Source organism: Nyctibius grandis, chromosome 4 (genome assembly GCF_013368605.1).
Source record: "Nyctibius grandis isolate bNycGra1 chromosome 4, bNycGra1.pri, whole genome shotgun sequence".
Taxonomy (NCBI): domain Eukaryota; kingdom Metazoa; phylum Chordata; class Aves; order Nyctibiiformes; family Nyctibiidae; genus Nyctibius; species Nyctibius grandis.
The window spans coordinates 101,218,224-101,238,627 of record NC_090661.1 but is presented as its reverse complement, the minus strand read 5'-3'; the positions used below and the strand labels follow the sequence as shown (position 1 = coordinate 101,238,627).

General features: G+C 47.2%; 1 protein-coding gene across 2 annotated transcripts in view; it reads right to left on the bottom strand.

Moving 5' to 3' along the window:
• LHPP (phospholysine phosphohistidine inorganic pyrophosphate phosphatase) overlaps positions 1-20,404 on the bottom strand; it is an 87,944-nt gene that overhangs the window by 44,311 nt on the left and 23,229 nt on the right. Inside the window, exons 6-7 of one of the 2 annotated variants that reach the window (XM_068399188.1) lie at positions 17,478-17,569; positions 12,585-13,127 (exon numbers count right to left, since the gene is read on the bottom strand). In XM_068399188.1, coding sequence (XP_068255289.1) covers positions 13,121-13,127; positions 17,478-17,569 — 99 coding nt within the window. In that variant the 3' untranslated portion in view covers positions 12,585-13,120. Of the gene's footprint in view, positions 1-12,584; positions 13,128-17,477; positions 17,570-20,404 lie in introns of those variants that run through there. The other variant, XM_068399187.1, reaches the window with a different exon arrangement.

Here is a 20,404-nt window from a genome sequence, read left to right as displayed (position 1 = left end):
CATATTAGTACACAAGCGTGTGGGAGGAGGGTGCCAGAAGAAGCAATTCTGAGCTAAATAATGTACACTGCAGCTGGAACGGAGGGTCCAAGGCACTGATGGAAGGCAAGGAGGTTACTCCATCCCCCCCTCTGCGGCCATCCTATTTAACATAGAATCATAGAATCACAGACTGGTTTGGGTTGGAAGGGACCTTAAAGATCATCCAGTTCCAACCCCCCTGCCACGGGCAGGGACACCTTCCACCAGACCAGGTTGCTCCAAGCCCCATCCAACCTGGCCTTGAACACTGCCAGGGAGGGGGCAGCCACAGCTTCTCTGGGCAACCTGGGCCAGTGTCTCACCACCCTCGCAGTAAAGAATTTCTTCCTCATATCTAATCTAAATCTCCCCTCTTTCCGTTTAAAACCGTTCCCCCTCGTCCTGACACTACTTGCCCTTGTAAAAAGTCCCTCTCCAGCTTTTCTGTAGCCCCTTCAGGTACTAGAAGGCTGCTAGAAGGACTCCCTGGAGCCTTCTCTTCTCCAGGCTGAAGAGCCCCAACTCTCTCAGCCTGTTTTCATAGGAGAGGTGATCCAGCATTCCTATCATCTTCGTGGCCTCCTCTGGACTCGTAATATCTTCTGTAACACGCTTCCCAAATCTTCCAAGAGCCTCTTAGAGCAACTTCTGAGCAGCCCTGTTTTTACGCAACATGAAAACGCTCTCTCGAGACACAGCGCTGAGATTATAGCTGCAGTGGTTTCTGTAGCTGAAAGTGATCCCAGGTCAGGGTTTGAAGAAAGCCTGTGCCTCTTGTGACTGGGGTGTGCAATGTTTTAAAAGTAATCAAGAAACAGGAAGAAAGCGATACATGTGGGATTTGAAAGACCTTTTTCAGCTCTTCGGGAGCAATGCGAAAGGCTCCCACCAGCTTCAGCCGGAGAGGGACCAGACCTGCACGTGGCTCTCCAGCCCGGCGAGCCTGCCACGTATGGATGGCATGTTCCGACATCCACGGCTGCACCGCAGCTGCTGCACAGCTGGCAGCACGAGCCAGAAGCCACTCCTAAACCTGCCTCTCGCTGCCCGATGCCTGGCTTCTATAATTTTTGCCCACGCTGCAGCAGGAAACCAGTGAGATACAAAGATCTCAGGAAGTCGCTTTGACTTCCTAACACCTGGAGCGGCTGTCAGCTCTCAGGTTCAACGAGCTGCCTACAAAAGGGGTGAATGTGGAGCAGAGCTGGCACTAAGGGTACTAGCTCTCTTCAGGACACGTGGTGGGGGGTACATTTTGTGTTGGTGTCCCACCACTTTCCTAAGAACATGCAAAGATTTCTTCCTTTGCTTCGCTACGGCCAAATGTTTCACAGTTCCAAGGCTACAAAGCTCTCATGTTCCCTAATAAACCACCAATCCCGCATCATTCAACACCTTACCCAAACTCTTCATGACTTGGACAAAAATGTGAGTCAGCCACCAAGGTGAGGGGCAGGCAAGGATGGTAGCACAGGAGCTGGGAGCATGCGACTGGAAAGACACTACTTCAGCAACCAGGGCACCGAGGCTTCCTGATACACCCCCAAGCACATGTTAAAAGCCCTCTTCCCCTCCTGCTTTCTCAATTACCCAACCTGCCTGGAGCTTGTGGCCTTCCTGGTGACGATGCAGCAGTACCAGTGACGATGCAGCAGTACCGGTGCCAACGCAGCCCTCCTGCGTGTTCACATAGGAAGGCGCAGCACGCGAGAGCCGCCACGCCAGTTCAGACAGGCAGCCCGATCTCATTGCGCATTCTGCTTTCAACAGTGGCCAGTTTCTGACAGTGGTTTAGGAAAATGTAGGAGGTTTTATATTAGAATTTGTGCCCTGAAGGAAAATTGCCTTTTAAATTTTATTAGTGAGAATTTGGCTTGTGTCTTGAAGCACAAAGGCTTACAGTGCTACCGAACCCCTTGGACTGAAACTCTGGCTCGGAAGGAGTCAAAGGAAATTTTCCTTCTGTCTTCTTTGGACCAACATTTTCATCTTTCGGGGTTTGACGTTTGGGTTTTGTGTGTGCTTATAACAACTCTGAAATCCCACAGTGCTATAGAGCTGAACAGGAAATCAAGGCTATGCATTTCAACTCCTGCAAGGCATGCTGGACTGGAAAAGACAGTTACTTTCGTGGTAGGAAAAGAGTAAATATTCAGCCAAAAGGCAGCACAGCTCATAAACCCACAAATGCAGACAGGCCTGGCAATTACGAACTTGCTAGAAAAAAACACCAGCAACAATTATTAAACCCCAGTCCAGGCATCTTCTGCTAATATTAAATGATGGCAGCAGAAGAGCTTCCAGGCTCATAGGTCTGCTCCTTTGCCTGCCTTCATTTCCATGGATTCTGGATAACCTCTCCTCTTTTTTAACAAACCCTCTATTGTCCCAAAGGGATTTTCCTTCTTGTGCTGCTATTTCAGCTCCTAGCAGGGGTTTTCAGTTTTGATAAGACTCTAGGACGGACAGGTGATAACCATGGCTTGTCACAGGGAACCTGCAGTCAGCTCTCCAATTCAAATATGCACTTGCTACTACGACCTTCCCTGCATGGGGAATTTCTGAATACATATCGCCTCTCCTTACGTGCAGGGAAAAAAAACACAGATATGCTGGAAAGAGGAAAAAACAGTCAGCTCCTGAAGAGGGGATGGAAGGATCTTTGTTCCCTTCCCAACAGCACAGAATCACAGAATCACAGAATCAGTCAGGTTGGAAGAGACCTCTGGGATCATCGAGTCCAACCATTGCCCTGACACCACCATGTCAACTAGACCATGGCACTAAGTGCCATGTCCAGTCTTTTCTTAAACACATCCAGAGATGGTGACTCCACCACCTCCCTGGGCAGCCCCTTCCACTGGCTAATGACCCTTGCTGAGAAGAAATGCTTCCTAATGTCCAACCTGAACCTCCCCTGGTGAAGCCTGAGGCTGTGTCCTCTTGTCCTATCAGCTAAAGCTGCCTACGAAGGCCAGGTACTTCTTGCCTGGAAAGCAAGTGAAAGAAGAGTGTTTCGACTGACTGCAGCTGATTTTTGGCCTGTGCCTCCCTGTGCTCCCATCTGCATTCCCAGTTCCCACGGCCGCCGAGCAGTGACAGTGAAAATAACCAGAGCAGCCCACGGGCCGTGCAGATGAACTCCGGAGTATTTAGATTACTAAACTGCACCTCCATAAATCTAGCCGATCCTCTGGCGCAGGAAAGGGTCTGGGGTGTTAAATAAATAGACAGTAAATTTCAGAGGATTTAGTAAAATTAGGATTGTCATTACTTTTCCATTCCAAGAAGACTAATCTTGGTTATAATTATCCCAGCTACATCCAGTCTTTTCAATAGCTCGTGCACTGATAAATGAAGCGTTCGCTCTCACAAGCGCCTCTCCTTTCCCTGATGCATGCAACGTGTTCCAGATGGATGGAGAAACCATTTTTTTCTTGCTAAGCTATTTGCAGGCACCCAGTGGGCCAGAGCACCAGCAGGTGTAAATCAGCAGAGCTCCGCCGATTTACTCCACTCCTTAGAGCAGGTGAAAATCCAGCCCCCTATGTCTAAACGTGAAATAACGTATTGCACAGAGGTGATCTTTCCCCAGCAACGTCCCATAAATGAGTGCGGTAAGAAAAAACTCCGCCAGACAAACACAAAAGACGGTAATTGCACAAATCACTTCGGGCAGGCAATGCAGTGTGCCTGCCAGCTCCTGGAAAAAAAACACTTTAATTAGGCTGATTTAAATGCAGACAGGTTTGGTTTTTTTTCTTTCAGCTGAGGTCTTTGTACCCACTTTGTACGAACTGGAGTCAGCCTCAGAGTCCTCAGCCAAAACCTGTCCACTAACAGAAGCCAGGACAGAGGGAAAAGCAACCTCAGCAGAGCCCCTGTGAGCCAGCCCAAAGGAGACCAGCACCTCTGACACCTGATGAAGGGAGACAGGGATGCTTTTGAGATGACAGAGCTCCGTGCCGCTCTGTGGAGGAGAGTATTCTCCCTCTGTCCGGCCATGCCGTTCCTCCACAGTGCCCAGGCTTTCCTCTGGGCACTGTGATTGTCCGAGCGCCTGCCCGGGGCCAGCTGGGAGCCCATCTGCAGCAGGGCTGAGCCCACACGGATGCCCCCGCGGTGGCTGTGAGCGGCGTTCCCAACATATGTTTACATGTAATGCTCAAGTACTTTCAAACTAAGCATGTGAGCAATTGACCCTTGGGCCAGCGTTAGGTTTAACCTCTGTGCCTCTCAGCCCTGCGTGCACAGTTAAGGCAGGATCTCAAAGCTCTGCTCTGGGAATAAATGCATTAATGCTTGTATTGAACTGCCAGAAAGACACAGTAGAAAAACCCACATGGAAACCAGTGGCTGGTGAGGGGAAAAAGCTGCCTCTGGCTGCCGTCTCACAGCGCCTGAGCCCGCTCCCTCTTCCCCACTAAGTCCTCTGCACCCATCTCCACCTCTGTGCGTGAAACTACAGGATGACTATCTAGGGACGTGTTTTCAGAGAGATGCAGCTTTAAAAGCTTGTGTGCATAAAAACACAGCTTTGTACAAAACTACTGTATCACGAAGCTCATGGCCTGTTGAGAGCAAGATGATCAGTCATGCCAAAAACTGCAGGAAGGGACTTTTCAAAGCAAAAGTCCATTTGCTTTGGTAAAAGCCAACTCCCCACCTCTCTACATAGTTTAAAGATGACAAGGAAGTCGAGTGTTTGCTAGAACATCTCAACCAGCAAGGAAAAATAAAGAGCTCTGTCTGCAAGAATAAAAGCCAGCTCTTTTAGTTTGTGCCTTGCTTTCATTTATGTCAGCTCCATTAATGCCCTGTGAAACGAGGGGTCTGTAATGGAGCAGCTGACCTACAGCGGGACTGGCATTCGCTGCTGGCGTACACGAGATTTATTCCAGCTGTTTAGCTTTAGGTCCCTGCCTTTCACATGGTTACTCCAGTTAGGCTGTACTTAATAAAAAGTATCAGAGATCAAAAGCTAAGAAGTTTCACAGTCTAGTTGCAAATAGAGATTGGTCTCTCAGTCAGAGAGGCTTCAAGCTTTCACATAAAAAATGGGTAAAACATGGGATAACTGTCCAAGCCCCTCTCTGGGCCATATACTTAACCCTAGTATGGGAAGTTAATTCCTGACCCTGTCTGGGCCATCATCTGCCTTCCATGGGCTCAGTCGACGCCAATGAAACACCTTTGCAACCGCAGGCTGGTCATTTCCCAGCAGACAACCAGAAACATCCTCATGCTTAGTCAGACAAATCCTACCTGAAGGCTGATGAAGTGAAAAGCAGCTCGTCTGCGCCTGTTGCTGTGGCAGATGTCTACAAACCTGCTTGTCTATAGGAAGAGTTTCACTGCTGTGATGATCTAAAAGCATGAAAACCCCAAGAAGGGCAGGCATGCCTGAACACTTCTCTCAGTCTCTAATCAAATCAATTCGTTTCTTATTAGATCAGACATTGATATGGTAAAACTCTTCTCCTCTTTTAATTATCATCGTTGGTTCAAAATGCCCAGCAGTATGCATGAAATCAGCTCTTGACACAGTGTTCTCACAGCAACAGCAGTTTTTTTCAGCTTCATTTGGGACTCGGAGACCAAACACTGCCCATGGTTGTGCTTTAGGCATCTTTGCTCTAACAGCATTATAAATATGTAATGAGAGTTTAAAAGGCAGAAGGAAAATAGATAATGGAGACACCCTGTCTAAATATCACACTTAGCTCTCACCAGCTGAAAAAAGCTCCGAATTCCAGCGTGCCCTCATCAACACCGAGGTAAAGGTGTCCTCGTTAGGGGACGAGCACAGGAGTCACTTGGCAGCATCCAGAGGGAGAGAGACATCAAGTTTCAGAGGAAAACTGCCTGCTGCTCTTTTTACACACTATCATTTTTAAAGAAGACAAAGAAGCTTAGCACAGGAATAGGAGGAACTTGGTCCAAGCAATTTGGATTTAGAACAACAATAGCAAGGTCATCCATGCTACCTGAGCACAGAATTTGACCACATCCCTGAAGGTTAGCCCGGGCAAAGCTGCTTTCAAATATCAGAGAGCTGAAACCAAGGGAGGTCATTCAGCACCCGGCCATCTCGGATGCTTCAATGGCCACGATGGAGCTGTATTCATGCACTTGCAAGTCTAAATCATGCGGACTCAAACCACAACTGTAACTGATATCACCAGATATCACTGGGTGGGCTGATGGTCAGAATCTCGACTGTAACTCAGTACCTTTTAGCACACCTAAAAGGAAACAAAGCTGTCATATTTATGGAACAGGCTCTGCTTGAATTGGACCTTTTTTGCTCCTATCTTCTCCCCTCGAGTTGTACACAGACAACACTCTCCAAATCGTCTTCCGACATGTGGCTCTGATCCTTCTCCTCTATCATCAGGTCTTTTCTTCCCCATTCCCTCCTCCCCCTGATTCCACGGAGAATGTGCCACCTGATTATCTGTTGACACACACGTTCAGCGCTCCTGCATGGAAAGCAACGAATTTGGAAGCTTTTCCAACTTCCCCTCTGGATGATGTCACGCTGGGCGGGCGCCCGGCTGGGTTACGAGTGAAAACCCTTCACTTCAGGGTCAGACACCCTCCTATATTTAGGCCTGATTTCAGTGTCACGCAGCCAAGAGCCGAGCCGAACAGTTCACGTTATTCAACTGCAAACGCCTGCTGGGGTTCGAACAAAGCTCGGCTTTGTGGCAGGTGAAGGGGCTCTGCAGCACAGGAGCCCCTTCGAAAGGCAGGCGGCCGCTGCTTTGCTCAGCACGGTGCTCCGGCAGTTCACGCCAAGATGAAAACCACTTCGAGCTCCCTCCCACCCTCCTGAAACTGCAACTGGAAAACCAAAACCAGGGTCTGAATTCGATCTGGCACTGCGGAGCGCTGCTGGCTGCGTCCTGCCCCACGTAGCCCTCTGGAAATTTGCGCTGCGAGAAACCCGTCTCCTCCAGTACAAACTGGGAACTGGCAGGGTCCCAGGGCATGGGGAGGGGGATGGGGAAGAAGGGCCCTGTGGCTGCAGCGTGCAAAGCGCAGGGTGTTGTGCAGCCCCGAGCCTCTGAGCTAATACACACGCACCCAGCTCTGCTAACTCCATCACCCATGGGGCCATGCCCCTCCACTGCTCCCCAAACTCTCGTTAGTGGTGAAATAACTCTGCTTTAATTTCCCTACTTGCAACACACTGATCAGCCAATGCCTGTGTTGTGCTTTGGTCAGTTAAGCAAGGGATGAGTTGCTGCAGGTGGAGCTGGTCCCCCCCCAAGCCCAGCCTGGGCAAGGGGCAGAGGAAGCTTCCCCAGAGCCCGTCCAGCCTCCCGTGCCCCAGCGAGCTGTGCTTACAGGCGGTGCAGAGCAACAGATGCTTCTGGCACATGATCTGCCTGACCTGCTTAAGGATGAGAGGACTTAGACCTGCAGGTATCCAGCTCTCTCTGCAAAGGCAACGCAGAGGGACCAGCTCGGGTGTTTGCCCTGCTGCTATTGGAAACGGGGCAGGATCAATCAATCAATCAATCAATCAATGAGGTTGGAAGAGCCCTCTGGGATCATCGAGTCCAACCATTGCCCTGACACCACCATGTCAACTAGACCATGGCACTAAGTGCCATGTCCAGGCTTTTCTTAAACCCCTCCAGAGATGGTGACTCCACCACCTCCCTGGGCAGCCCCTTCCAATGGCTAATGACCCTTGCTGAGAAGAAATGCTTCTTAATGTCCAACCTGAACCTCCCCTGGTGAAGCCTGAGGCTGTGTCCTCTTGTCCTATCGCTAGGAGAAGAGGCCGACTCCCACTCCACTACACCCTCCCTTCAGGTAGTTGTAGACTGCACTACGGTCACCTCTGAGCCTCCTCTTCTCCAGGCGAAACAACCCCAGCTCCCTCAGCCGGTCCTCATAGGTCAGACCCTCCAGACCCTTCTTTCTCACAGCCCTTCTTTCTGCAGGAACGCAGCCGCCGTCTGCAGCTTCCCACCTAGGGACAGACTGTGCAACTCTGCCGACACGTAGACTGACAGCAGTTACAACGGGTTGGGAGTGAGTGGAAGCTGGAAGGGCAAACCTGACACCCCCTCCTCCCCGTGCACCTCAGGGGGCACTCAGAGCACAACTGGGAATGGAAAAGCAACCGGAGCTGTGAAATAAAAGCATACACTGCATAGGTAACATGCAAGAAACATGGCCAAGACCACCCTCCAAAATGACTGGAGTAAGTCCCTGAAGGTGCCACAGAAATTATATCCACACGGGAATGGTCCTACGGACCGGGAGCAGCATTTAGCAGAGCATTAGACCCCGCTGATCGTGTGGGAGCATTTTATACCCAGTCAGAGCGGAGTTAAGAAGAAAAGGAAAAAGCTTTTGAGACGAGCTGCACGTTGACACAAAGAACAACAGTGTGTGCAGCGGCTGCAGCCAGCCAGAGCTCCCCGGCCCCGAGACTCATCCCCGATTGCAGGGAGGCCGATGGCTCAAGTTTAAAGACGCAGACCCCACGCAACAGCACCAGCCCCGCACGCTGAATAAGCTCATCTTTCAGCAACCCGCGAGCGCGCAGGGCTGGGGTGTAACCGTATACACTGTTGACAATGACTGAAAACCACAGACAAGTGAGAATCGTAATCGCTTCAGGGCACAGCATGAACATGAGTCACGTCCCAGCACCAGCTGCAGGCTGTCTCCGTCCCCAGCGAAGAGCACTGACCAGCGCTGGCGGGGGAGAGCTGCTCTTCACCCAAACTCCTTCCCTCACATATCACTCTTGCTCCCGCTGCAGTACATGAGCACTCACGCATGGAGCCATGAGAGTTTCCCAGCGCTTGTAGAAGACCTAAAGCTGGCATTGCTGGGTGCTTTATTTTTAACACCGGGCAAGTCACATCATGCCTCCTGAAGGAGGTGAGAACCAGCCACCAGCCCAAGCCCAGCAGAGCCCACGTGTCTTGTGGCTGTTTTAGGAAGCATTTCTTTTCAGAAAGGATCATTAGCCATTGTAAGGGGCTGCCCAGGGAGGTGGTGGAGTCACCATCTCTGAAGGTGTTTAAGAAAAGACTGGACATGGCACTTAGTGCCGTGGTCTAGTTGACATGGTGGTGTCAGGGCAATGGTCGGACTCGATGATACCAGAGGTCTCTTCCAACCTGATTGATTCTGTGATTCTGTGTTCCCTCAGCCTGAGCAGGCTGGCAGCCCCGCTCCCACGCACCTCAACAAACACCTGTCCCTGTCACCTCTGTGGCTGCTGGGAAAGCCACGTGCCTGCAGCAGGGCTCCCAGCATGGCTCTGGGACCAGTCACCACGGCTGGTGGCCCTCTGAGGGCACCCCACCTCTGAGCACCCGCGTCCCCTACAACTGCACGGCCGTGTGCCCGAGCTGACGGTGATGCAAGGGCAAAAAAACACACCGGGGACTACCCAGCCACTCTGGGTCTGTTGGTTAAACCTACTCTTAGAGGAAAAAATGAATGTCACTAGATGAGCCTGCAGGTGACCCTCCAGCATCCACAGGCCATGCAGCACAACATTAAAACATGAATATTTGGTTGTTTTGTGCTTGCAGGGCGCTGGCACATGGTACTGCTCCAGCACCACGGCTCCCAAGCATGTTTACAGTGCAAGCAGGAGCCCAAGCCAGAAGATTAAATTTCAGATACTAAACCATTTGCTCCGAGGGAGTTACATCAGCAGCTGACTTGGCCTCTCTCTTGTTTGCTTCTCTCTCCCTTTGAAAACAACGCTCTGCTTTGGTTTTATCAATCAGAGCAGCCTCCTCTTCTGCCACGCTCTGAGAGGACTCCACGCACCAAGCGAGCTGGGATGACATTTAACTAAGGCAAAAAAAAATATGCAGAGAAGAGGAACCTGTGTCTTAAAAAAAGGAAATCTCAAGTGAAACCACAATTGTGCAGCTGTCCCAGCTCTGCCATTTCTGCAGCACATTTCAACACGCTCATTAGCATTTTTACGGAAATAAAGTAGTTAGCGATTGGTATGGTATTCATCATCGCTGTCAAATGTTGAACAAGCTAATACAGCTCGGCGTTCTGCAAGTGACAAGTGTTGAGAAACACTGCTGCGCTCAGCCAGCTCCCACGACTGCTGCGCTGGGGAATTCTTCTGCCGCAGCCTTACGCTGACACTGAGAAAAGGCCCCTACAGATAAAAATAAGCAAGGACCTGCTCCCTGTCCCACCCTGTAGACTGCGGTGCTCGGGCTCGTACCAGGGAGGGAGGCTGGGGGTCTAGCAGGAGCTAGAGGTGACCTGCCCAACAAGGAGCCTGCGGGTCCCCTCGGACAGGCAGCTCGGGGGAGGCCACGGTGTCTGCAGTGCCAGCGGGTGCTGTGCAGGAGGTGAACACATTCCAGGGAAACCCTGGCGAGCCCCTGAGCTGCCTCCTTTCAGGCAGGCCAGCCACCACCACCTCAGCTCATGAATCAGTATCTGCGGGGAGGAGAGAAACACAAACTGGTTGGACAAGCAGCTGCCAAGGGTTCTGGTGTTACTCATGCAGATGCCTGAGTGTACGTGGCCGTATCAGGCGGAGGAAGGCTGCCAGCCCAGGCTGGCATGGGCTACCAAGACATCGAGGCACCAGAGCAAAAGAGAAGAAAAACAAAATGGCCATTAACTTTGGATGCTTTTCAGAGAGGGTCTGGAAGGGGTTTAGTCCCACACAGCAAGCCCACCGGACCCACGTGCCCTCCCAGGTCCCACTGGTAGCTGACACTGGTACCACCTCCTCCTCTTTCAGCCCTTTATTTATCAACTTCAGAAAAGGAGAAATGGAAACCTTTAAGGCATCTGCCTCTGCTACAGCACGCGTTGTGTGGATGTGAAGCAAGAGGGGAAGCAAAACTGCAGCACAGGCTGGTGCAGTCACTACCATCTTCATTTGCAAAATGCAAACTGCTTCCTTTCATAAGTGTTGGAGATGTGACAGCTGATTAGGGTCGGACTGCTGAGGAAAAGTCGGTCGTTAGACAGGTAGAGAGCAGAACTGGCGAGACAGCTGGGTATTATTGCATGTCCTCACTGACCTGACACATTCCTCCCTCCTCTCACCACAGACTGATCTCTCTTCTGATATTCAGACTGATTTTTTCAGAGCAGCACATGAGCATACGTACAGCACCCACCATGGCTATGTCTGGAGGAGACTCTGCTTCCTCAAGGTTTATTATGGTACCAACAAATAAATTAATCTGCTAATTAAAAAAAAACACCAACAAACTCCCATTTCTCTTTTAGACTGAAGATAATTAAATTTACAAATTAGTTACAACGTAGCAGAACTCTCTATTCCCCCTCACTCCTTTCAGGTGTGTTTTAGCTCAGGTATAATCTGCATTTAGAACCAAATAGAATAGAATAAAATATAATAGAATAAAATAAAATAGAATAGAACAGTTCAGTTGGAGGGGACCTACAACAATCATCTAGTCCAACTGGTATTTCTAATGCAAAACAGTAACTTTGCTGGAAAGTAAACCCTTGGCTATGTTCAGTTAAGGAAACAGCAATACTCAAGATACACAAAAGATGATTCTTTAGAGTCAGAGAATAAAATCTTCTGCTTCCCAAGTTCACCACTTGTAGTTCAACAATGATGTATTTCCAATGCAATTTGTTATTTTGCATTACAGTTGGCTACACCCGATGCTGAACAAAGGATGGTTGGATTGTAACAGCATACTACAGCAGCAAGAACTTAAACCTGCTCACAGGCCACTCATTCCTAAAGCACCAGATACTAAAACTGTAATTTCTGTGTCTGGACATTTGAACGCACTGGCAAACTTTAAGGCTGTTGTCAGATGAGTGTGTGTATGCTAAGGCACTGCAGTATTTACTCTGAACTTCCTCTAGAAAGCTGATTCAAAGATTACAGTAACCAAATTGTGGTCAAGAAATTGATAAACACATGGGAAGATCCTCACGTGGGCAGAGCAAACTGTGATTTGAACATGCAATAAATAGTGAGTAAGACTATGCCTTAGGATTGACTGCAACCAGCTATCACATTAAATGAAAACAGACTGGCTGACACTAGGTTTTAATAAACATTGCTTAAAACATTAACTAACATGAATTACAGTACAACTTTTCACAGTGTAAATATGGGTTGGAAGTCCGTTTAATACTTGACACAGGCTTAATTAGCAGGACTGTCAGCCATCAAAGTGCCTCTGGTTCTGTTTCAGCACAAAGGGAGTGCCTCTGCCTGTTCGCTCCCATTAGGCAGTTCTGGTATGCTCCATCAAGACCCAGGAGATGTGAGCAAACTAACACAATTGTTCATCTTGGCTGTGGTTAGTAAGGCAGCGAGCAAAAAAGCAAGGGTGGAGGGATGCTGCTTCTCTGCAGAGCAGTAAGATGTGGCTATTTCTTCGCAAAAGGTGTCATGAGCTTTCATTTACTATCACAGTGACAGCTGCGAATTTATCTATGGGTGGAAATCTTTTTTTTTAAGAATAATTTCATAACTTCATTTAGGAGGTTATTATAAAGACCCACCCTGTTTTCCTCAATCCTTAATAAGTTGACAATGGCAGCCTAAAGGACCTTTCCTCTGTCACAACTTTGGTCTTGATGACGTCTGTATTTTTCTCCAGGCAAGCCGATTTCCTACAAATCTGTAGAAATTCTGTATGTTTTCTGCAATCAGATAACAGATCACAAGGCATTTTATTAAGAAAGTTAGGATAATTATTCTCAAAGGATAATTATAAAGTGGGGAAACTGAAGAACAGCAACGTGAAGAAACTTGACCCAGTTCTCCTGGAGAACAGTGGCAGAGCTGGAGAGAGATGGCAGCTCTTGCGGGACCCCGTCCTGTCATCCTCCATCCCTGGGCTATCCTTTATGTCCATAACGAGGGAGCTCAGGGATGTTGCAGTATCAGCCGTGGCCATGAGATAAATCCTTAATCAAATGAAGAAACCCTCACGTGGGCACTGAGATGGAATGAACCCATACTGCCAGACTCTGAAACCCGTTTCAGGTGAGCAGGGGCAGCGGGTACCACTGCCATGAACACTCCTGGCTATGGCCACTCACCAGCGATGGAAAGGCCTTTACTCACAAATCAAGACCTGTAAATAAGAACAAGGAGAAAGGAGTAGGTAATTCTTCTGCCCTGCCAAGAACCACCTGCAATTTGACGCACTGACGCACCTGAAAGCTGTTTCTGATTTTACAGGGAGACAGTTGGAAAAGCCTCAAAGTGATTTTTCTCTGCTCTAACTTGCACGCTGCAAAGAGGAACGAGGATATTATGCAGCATTGCAGAATCAATAGCTATTGTGGAAATTATTGGTTTGATGTGAAGGCCAATTAGCTGCAAGCAGAATTAGCACATACCCTGTGCGGGAAGACAAGTACATGTTCTTCCCTAGATGGGAAAGATGTTGGCTGTGAAGGGCCTCCACGCAGGTGTGCACAGAAACTTCGCAATTAGCATCAGATTTCCCAATGCTGAAAAACCTAACACTAGCTTCCTCTCCTGGTACACAGGAGTCTGCGGCAATGCCCTGATTTGTCCTGTAGAAGGGACAAACTGAGAGTGGACAAATCTGCAGACCAGACCGACCCTTTGCATTTGGATTTTACGCCTAAGAAGGGCTATACTTGGCCAACCCAACTGCTCGCCCCATGTTGGAGAACCATGCTGGCTGAGATCAACTCAAAACACCATCTCATCCCTACACCTTTCCACTACTGACTTGTGCCAACAGAAATCTTATTCCATGTTGCAGCTAGGATTTATTACATTTCATGGACTAATCTACGCCATGCCTGGTTTGGCTACTCAGAAAGAGCTCAACACTTGAGGAGATTAAGTCCTGCTGGAGGATTAAGTGCTTTAGAGGAGAAAAGTATAGATGTAGGAGTGAGGAATGTGCAAAGCCTGTCATGTTAAAGGAAATCAGCTGCACAAATTTTATTAAACTTTAAAGATCTAAAAGAAGCACGACAAAGGAGCTAATTTTCAGGACCTCCACGCAAGGTGGAGTAAAACATGTTTTTGCAGCAGCTTAATCCACACTTTGAATCTCACCCTGAAAGCAGCCAACACTGAAGAAGACCTTGCAGAGGCCAGGAATGTGAGAGACCAGGGAGTGAAGCAGCCCCAGGGCTCCATGCACACCCCTTCTGCTTCTCCTCTGGACCTCAACTTGCCTGCCAAGCCAACCATTCACAAAACCAGTTCCTCAGTTCAGCGGCGAGCTGGCACCACCGTCACCACCGTCGCTGAGCAACAGGACACAAACAGCACCACCACGGAGAAAGGCTCCTGCGACACCGCAGGCTGAAGTCAGCTTCCTGTACCCGGCTGGAGGCTGCCCGCCCCACGGAAGACTTGTCCATCCCTATCTACTGCTGAAACCTCTGCATCAGCAAATTGACTGATTCTTTCCATAAAAGGCTTTCAGGGCCAAAGGGGACCTTTTCTTCTAGCTTATTAAAGCAAGTAAGATGCACCAAGCTGCTCTGCAGCCTGCAATCTGCATGTGATCACTGAAGTCCCTTTGGAATACAACAAACAGTACAGTAAACCTTGACTCGTGTTGTCTTCTGTGCCATGGTGCCTAACCCTTGGTGGCACTTGGTGGGCAGCAGAGCTCAAAGACGTTCATGTAAACTGCATTAAACCCTTGAAAGAAGGAGAGCTGCCTCAATGCACCCTCGTGCCCCAGAGGTGACAATGTCTGCCAGTCAGGGACAGCATTTAGGTGAGACCGGAGTGGTGCCACAGAGCTCTCCTGGACCTACAGAACAACAGGCAAAATATCTTCACTGGGATAAATTGAGCTAATTATGTAATTTCCTCGTATCCAGCAGCTTGCTGTGAAATCCACCTGCAAAAACTCCTCGGGATAGTTGCTCTGTTATGTTTTATTTTATTCTCAAATCAGCTCTGCATCTGTTTTGCTGAAGTGAAGCACCATTGTTGTAGTGGAAATGATAAAAACTACTCACGGTTGTAGAAACACAGGGACAACTCAACTGGGGTGATCACCCATGTCCCAAGCTGCTAGACTCTCCTAACTGGAATCGGTGGAAATCCCACTGCACCAACACTCAGCGTCTACGACAAAACCCTGACGCCTTTGTGCTGTACACTGCTTTTGCAAAAACACCCTTAGCTTTCTGAGAAGGTCCCGAGCTGCAGCTAATACTGACGTGAACGTACTAACAGTGCCATCCAGAGGTACTTGGGTGTAGCACACAGCTCTCTGTCAACGAGAACTACCACACAAGTGACAGAGAGGACCTATGCATAATCTTACATATACCAGACTTCAAACCAGCCATGAAATAATTACATTTGCTGTTATTTTTCATTTATTTTGCCCATCAGATTTCATTCACTTGTTTATTTCCATCTCTCTCAATACTCACTGTGTGTATTGATTTTCTACGCATACTAAATCAGTCATTCTTAAAAATATACACATCTCTGACCTCTCTTGGCAAACAAGAGCTATTTCATTTTACTCACAGTTGCTAATAACAGGACTGGCACCACTTGCTCAATTTATAGACACACTCATCTGTATTTCCCTGCCATACAACAGTATATGATTTCAGGTAACAGTAACCACACACTGAAACAGGAAACGTAACAATGGAAAACAATCTTTTTTCCCCATCTAGAACAGCTGATGACTCCCTTTCGGCTCTGAAATCATGACTCAAACTTGATACATGAAGATGTTTTTCCAGCATATGATTATACATACTTATATGTGTGTGCATATATACAGTTTATGTCAGTTCCCTGAACAGCTTGGATGCAGCATCACCTGTGGTGTATTTTATGATGGGCAAAGTATGTCACAGGAGATATTTGTTCAGTAGTAAAGGTCTAATTTACCTCTGTGTGCAGAGATACCTCCTTCACTGACACCTGTATCTGTGTGACATTAAGATATGGATTTACAAAGTGATCCCGTTAATATCAGAGTAAAATCAACGGTTGAATCCTTATTTTCTCCTTTAGGAAATTAATGGGATTACACAGATTACAGACAAATAATCCCAACAGCACTAAATATATATTTACCTTTTTAATCTTTGGGATTTTTTGAGCTTTATTCAGATAGAGAACTGATTTTGAGATGAAATCATCACTTACTGGTCCATTAGAATTAAGGTACTGGGTATTATTTTATCACCTTACAGAAACAAAAAGGAAAATTGAGAAACAGATTGACCTGAAAACCAACAAAATAACTACTCAGATAGCCTATGGCAAGCACCATTCTCACTTGCTTCATCCCTCCCAAAACGAGTATCCTTTTACAGTCTCAGTATTTGAAAATCAAGAAAAACTGTAAAACTATAAATTATGTCAAACAAGAGATGGTGTTGCTGAACCATGCCTAGTACAAAGAGGCAGGATTATGGTTAAGAGGAGATGGTTGAGAGGAGATTTTGAGTGTTATGGAATCCAAACATTAAATGTAGGGACCAATGTCTGCATTTGGACAGTCACCTTGAGCTGACTTCAAACCTAACCTGGCCTGAGCATCAGAAGATGGCTTCATTTTCCACCAGGCAACCCTGGAACATGCCCTGTTTATAACTGCACTCAGGTCTCCTATCAGCAGCTGCATGGAGGTAGCTCTTGGGTCAATGAAAGCACAAGATCATGGAGACACCTGCATGGAGAAGGGTTTGAAGGGTCATTTCAAAGAGGTGAGTGAACCTGCAGAAGCCTGCACTCTTCTAAGATGGGAAGTGGAGAAACAGCTCTTGCATTCCAGACATCTCAGTGCTGAATACATGTCTGGAGAAAATAGCTGACATATGGAGTCCTTCATAAAGCTGCGAGATATGACCCACCGAGATCACTGAGCTGACAGTCTAATTTTATAAACTTAACCCTGCTAGAAGTTTCAGACACGGCTTATATCAAGTGTACAACACTTTCACACAGCAGCAAAAAAAAATAAATACGCAAATCCCAAGAAACACACCAGTTCTACGCACTGCGATGAAAAAAATTATAGCAGTAATTTAACAGAAAATATTTCTTTTGAAGATCAAAGACAATATGTCTTCCCCTTCCTGCCACTTTCATACACACAGTGTTTTCCCAAAATGCATTTTGCAAATGAAAATGTCATCACCCACCCAAGCCTAAGTGCTGCACAAGGAGGTGTTTGTTCAGGCAACAAGTGGAAGTGTACCTTGATGGCAAATTTGTGCCACCAACAGGAAAAGATCTGGAAAAGGCATGGAAAAAATCCGCTCTTGAAATGTGTACCAGGTTCCAAACCGTAACTCCTTTTCCTTGAGACATTAATGTGTTGTAAGGAAATTAGAGCACCGTGTTGTTTGGCAGAGAGGTAAACACAAAAAATCATTACTTACATTTATTTCCCCTTTTTCCATGATTGCCCCCGTGGAGTGCAGGGTGTAGGGTGTGCACTGACCTGTACTTCCCTGTCCGCACTTGCAGAGCTCTCATCCCGCACTGCTGGGCACCTCCGACATCATTCACAATATCATCTCCAATCATGATGGCCTGTCAAAGCAATGAAATACAGAAAACCTGGTGACAAGTGGATTTTATTTCTGCCGTACGTCACACTCCTTCGACATAATAAACAGCTTGGTTTGATGTTTAATACTGCCACCAGACAAATTAAACAAGATAATATTGTCATCGTATTGATTAAAAGTCATCCTACCTTGAATATAATTCATGCTATAGCTCCTCGAGCAATGCACTAGCGCAGTACACATCTGTACAATTTGTAATCAATCACAGAAATCAAAGTGATTTAGCACAGTTCAAAGAAAATGTTGAGTTTTATGGAGTTAGTCCTATTCTGCTCCTAATGATGCATTTATGTTATGCTCCAAGCAGTTTAAATTAAGCTTAACTTTTTAAACATTTCCTTAAAATTGGTATTCTAAAAGCCAGTCAAAAGCTTAAGTTTGTGATCACTGAGATGTGTAACTTCGCAGAGCTTGATCCCAACCCGTGCTCAGGTTGATACAGAAATTTGGAAAAGCACTGTAAAATCTCATTTATTTATTATTGCACAATGTGATACAATACGTACAGGCCTAGCATGGCTTGCATTACAGTCAGCTTAAGTCTATGCAAATACTAACATTTCATATGTCTCATATGGTTTCAACAAAAAACAGCATATGCACAAAACAGTAATCTTTAATTAATAAGCAAAAAATCATCTTTCAACGTTCCAAAGGTATTCTGGATTACTCTGAAGAGAACAGAGGCAGCACCTAAAACTGGGGAAACACACCAGCTTTGAAAATCTGGTATCTAGTTTATCTATCTGATTTTAAAGCATGGTTTTGCACCTTCTGTATTGAAGTTGAATTTTATCTAAAACACATTAATTAGTTGCATCTTTAACCACTTGTTCTTCATCTTGCTGAATTAGCCTCCTACTTCTAAACGTAACTGCCAGGCTTTCACAACAAGGGCACCTCACGACCCTCTAGAAATTCCTGCCTGAATTCCCGTTCCTGTCAAGTACCTCTGATTATTTTCACACCTGCACATCAGACACGCAGAGTCACCACACAAAGCATTTCTATTCTTACTAAAGAAATTGCTCTTATATTTTGGGTGGTTTGAGCTTTTTCTAGGGTCTGTCATGACGGGTCCTTGTCCCACGTATGGGGCTTGGGAGGTCAAAAGGCACGTTTACAAAGGGGACCAGGGTTGCCTTAGATGGCGGCTGGGTGACTCAGAGCAGCACCAAGGGGCACTCGGCTGGGCACGCACAGAAAGCCGAGCCAGCATTTTCCCAGGATGTATCTAAAGCCCCAGCTGAACAGATTTTCTGAGAGCACTCATGAACCAAACTGAGCTATGAATATGTACACCTGGAACAGCTTCAGCTGATAACAATGAAATCCTCTTTTGAGTAACACATCAGGTGCAGTGTGCAAGATGATATATAGCAGTTACCAGCCCAGTCTATCTCCCATGTTGTTTTAGAACACTGTTCACATGAGGGATGATCATCATCCCTCAAGTGGGATGTAACGGGATGCCCCCTCAAGTCATTTGTCTGGTTCCAGGTTGAAGTAGTTTATTTTGGAACAGTTTATATATGCCCACCCTTGCTTCATTCTGCCTAGAAGAGTCACTGCTGTGGCCAGGCTTTGAGAGCTCCTCTGAGGAGCAGAGAGACATAAGGACTTGTGACAAAGGGGTCAGAGCTGGGGAAAACATGCCCATAGGGAAGGAGTAGCAGCAGGCTCTGGGACAGGCAGCTCTGCCCTTCCAGTTCTCTGCTCACAAACCTCTTCAAAGCCACCAGACGACGGAGGGCTCAGTCGTTTTCATCCTTTCATTATTGGACCATTTTCCTTATCCACTCTGCTCATGGAAACGTGTGTGTCCCTAATAAGATGCCTTCCCCTGTAGATGGTTCACCTTTCCTTATCACTCCTCCAAACAAGCAATCCAGCATGAAAGGACAAGAAAGTGATGGGTTAATTTTAAGTAATTAGTAAATAAAGCATGTATACACAGATGAGGAAAACAGAATAACCCCACTGTTACATGCAGAGCAGCAAAGAACCTGGCAGCACAGCTCCCAGACAACCACCATTATCAACTTCCCCCCAGGCTGCTTTGAGATATTTAATCATTCTCAACCATTGGCTTTAATAGTTTCTAATCCCCTCTTCTTATAAAATTCCTTCCAACACCTCCCCAAGGGAGACAGGGAAGGGCTGTGGGGGGGAACCCTGGAGAGTCTGCAGGAGGGACCCCAGGAGTGGACCTGCCCTCCACCACCCACACATCCTTGCTCAGCCTGAACCCAGAAGTTCAGGATGAGATTTCTGAAGTAAAGACAATTTCAGTCCTCGTTCTCAGAACCCTAAAAATGAATTTCCTCTGAAAACGGGAAAGGGCAAAGCAGGGCAGCCCACCAAGCATTCGCTTGCTGGGGCTGTATTTTACCCCATCCAGGTGAGTTTTCCTGCAAGACGCCCAGCAGCTCCGCAAGTGCAGCTGCAGACGAGCAGCGATGCCTGTCCAGGCCAGCTTGTGGCACACGCATACCAAACTGTACTCCAGCCCCCAGGGATTTCACAGATTTACTATCAGTGAAGGGCAATAATCACTAAAGGAGGAGCAATTATTCCCAAATCATTTAGGATTTAAAAAAATCATTGGCAAGAAGATAGAGGTCAAAAGGTGCACTGTCAAGGGAAATAAAAAACTCTACCTGTCAAACCTGGGTTTAACTTCCTCTCTGACTGCAATATGGTAAGAAGAGAGAGAAAGATATAAAACTGAAAGGTCACATAGCCACTGAAAGAAAGAATTAAAAGATCTCCGTTCGTGTTCACATTTTACACAGGG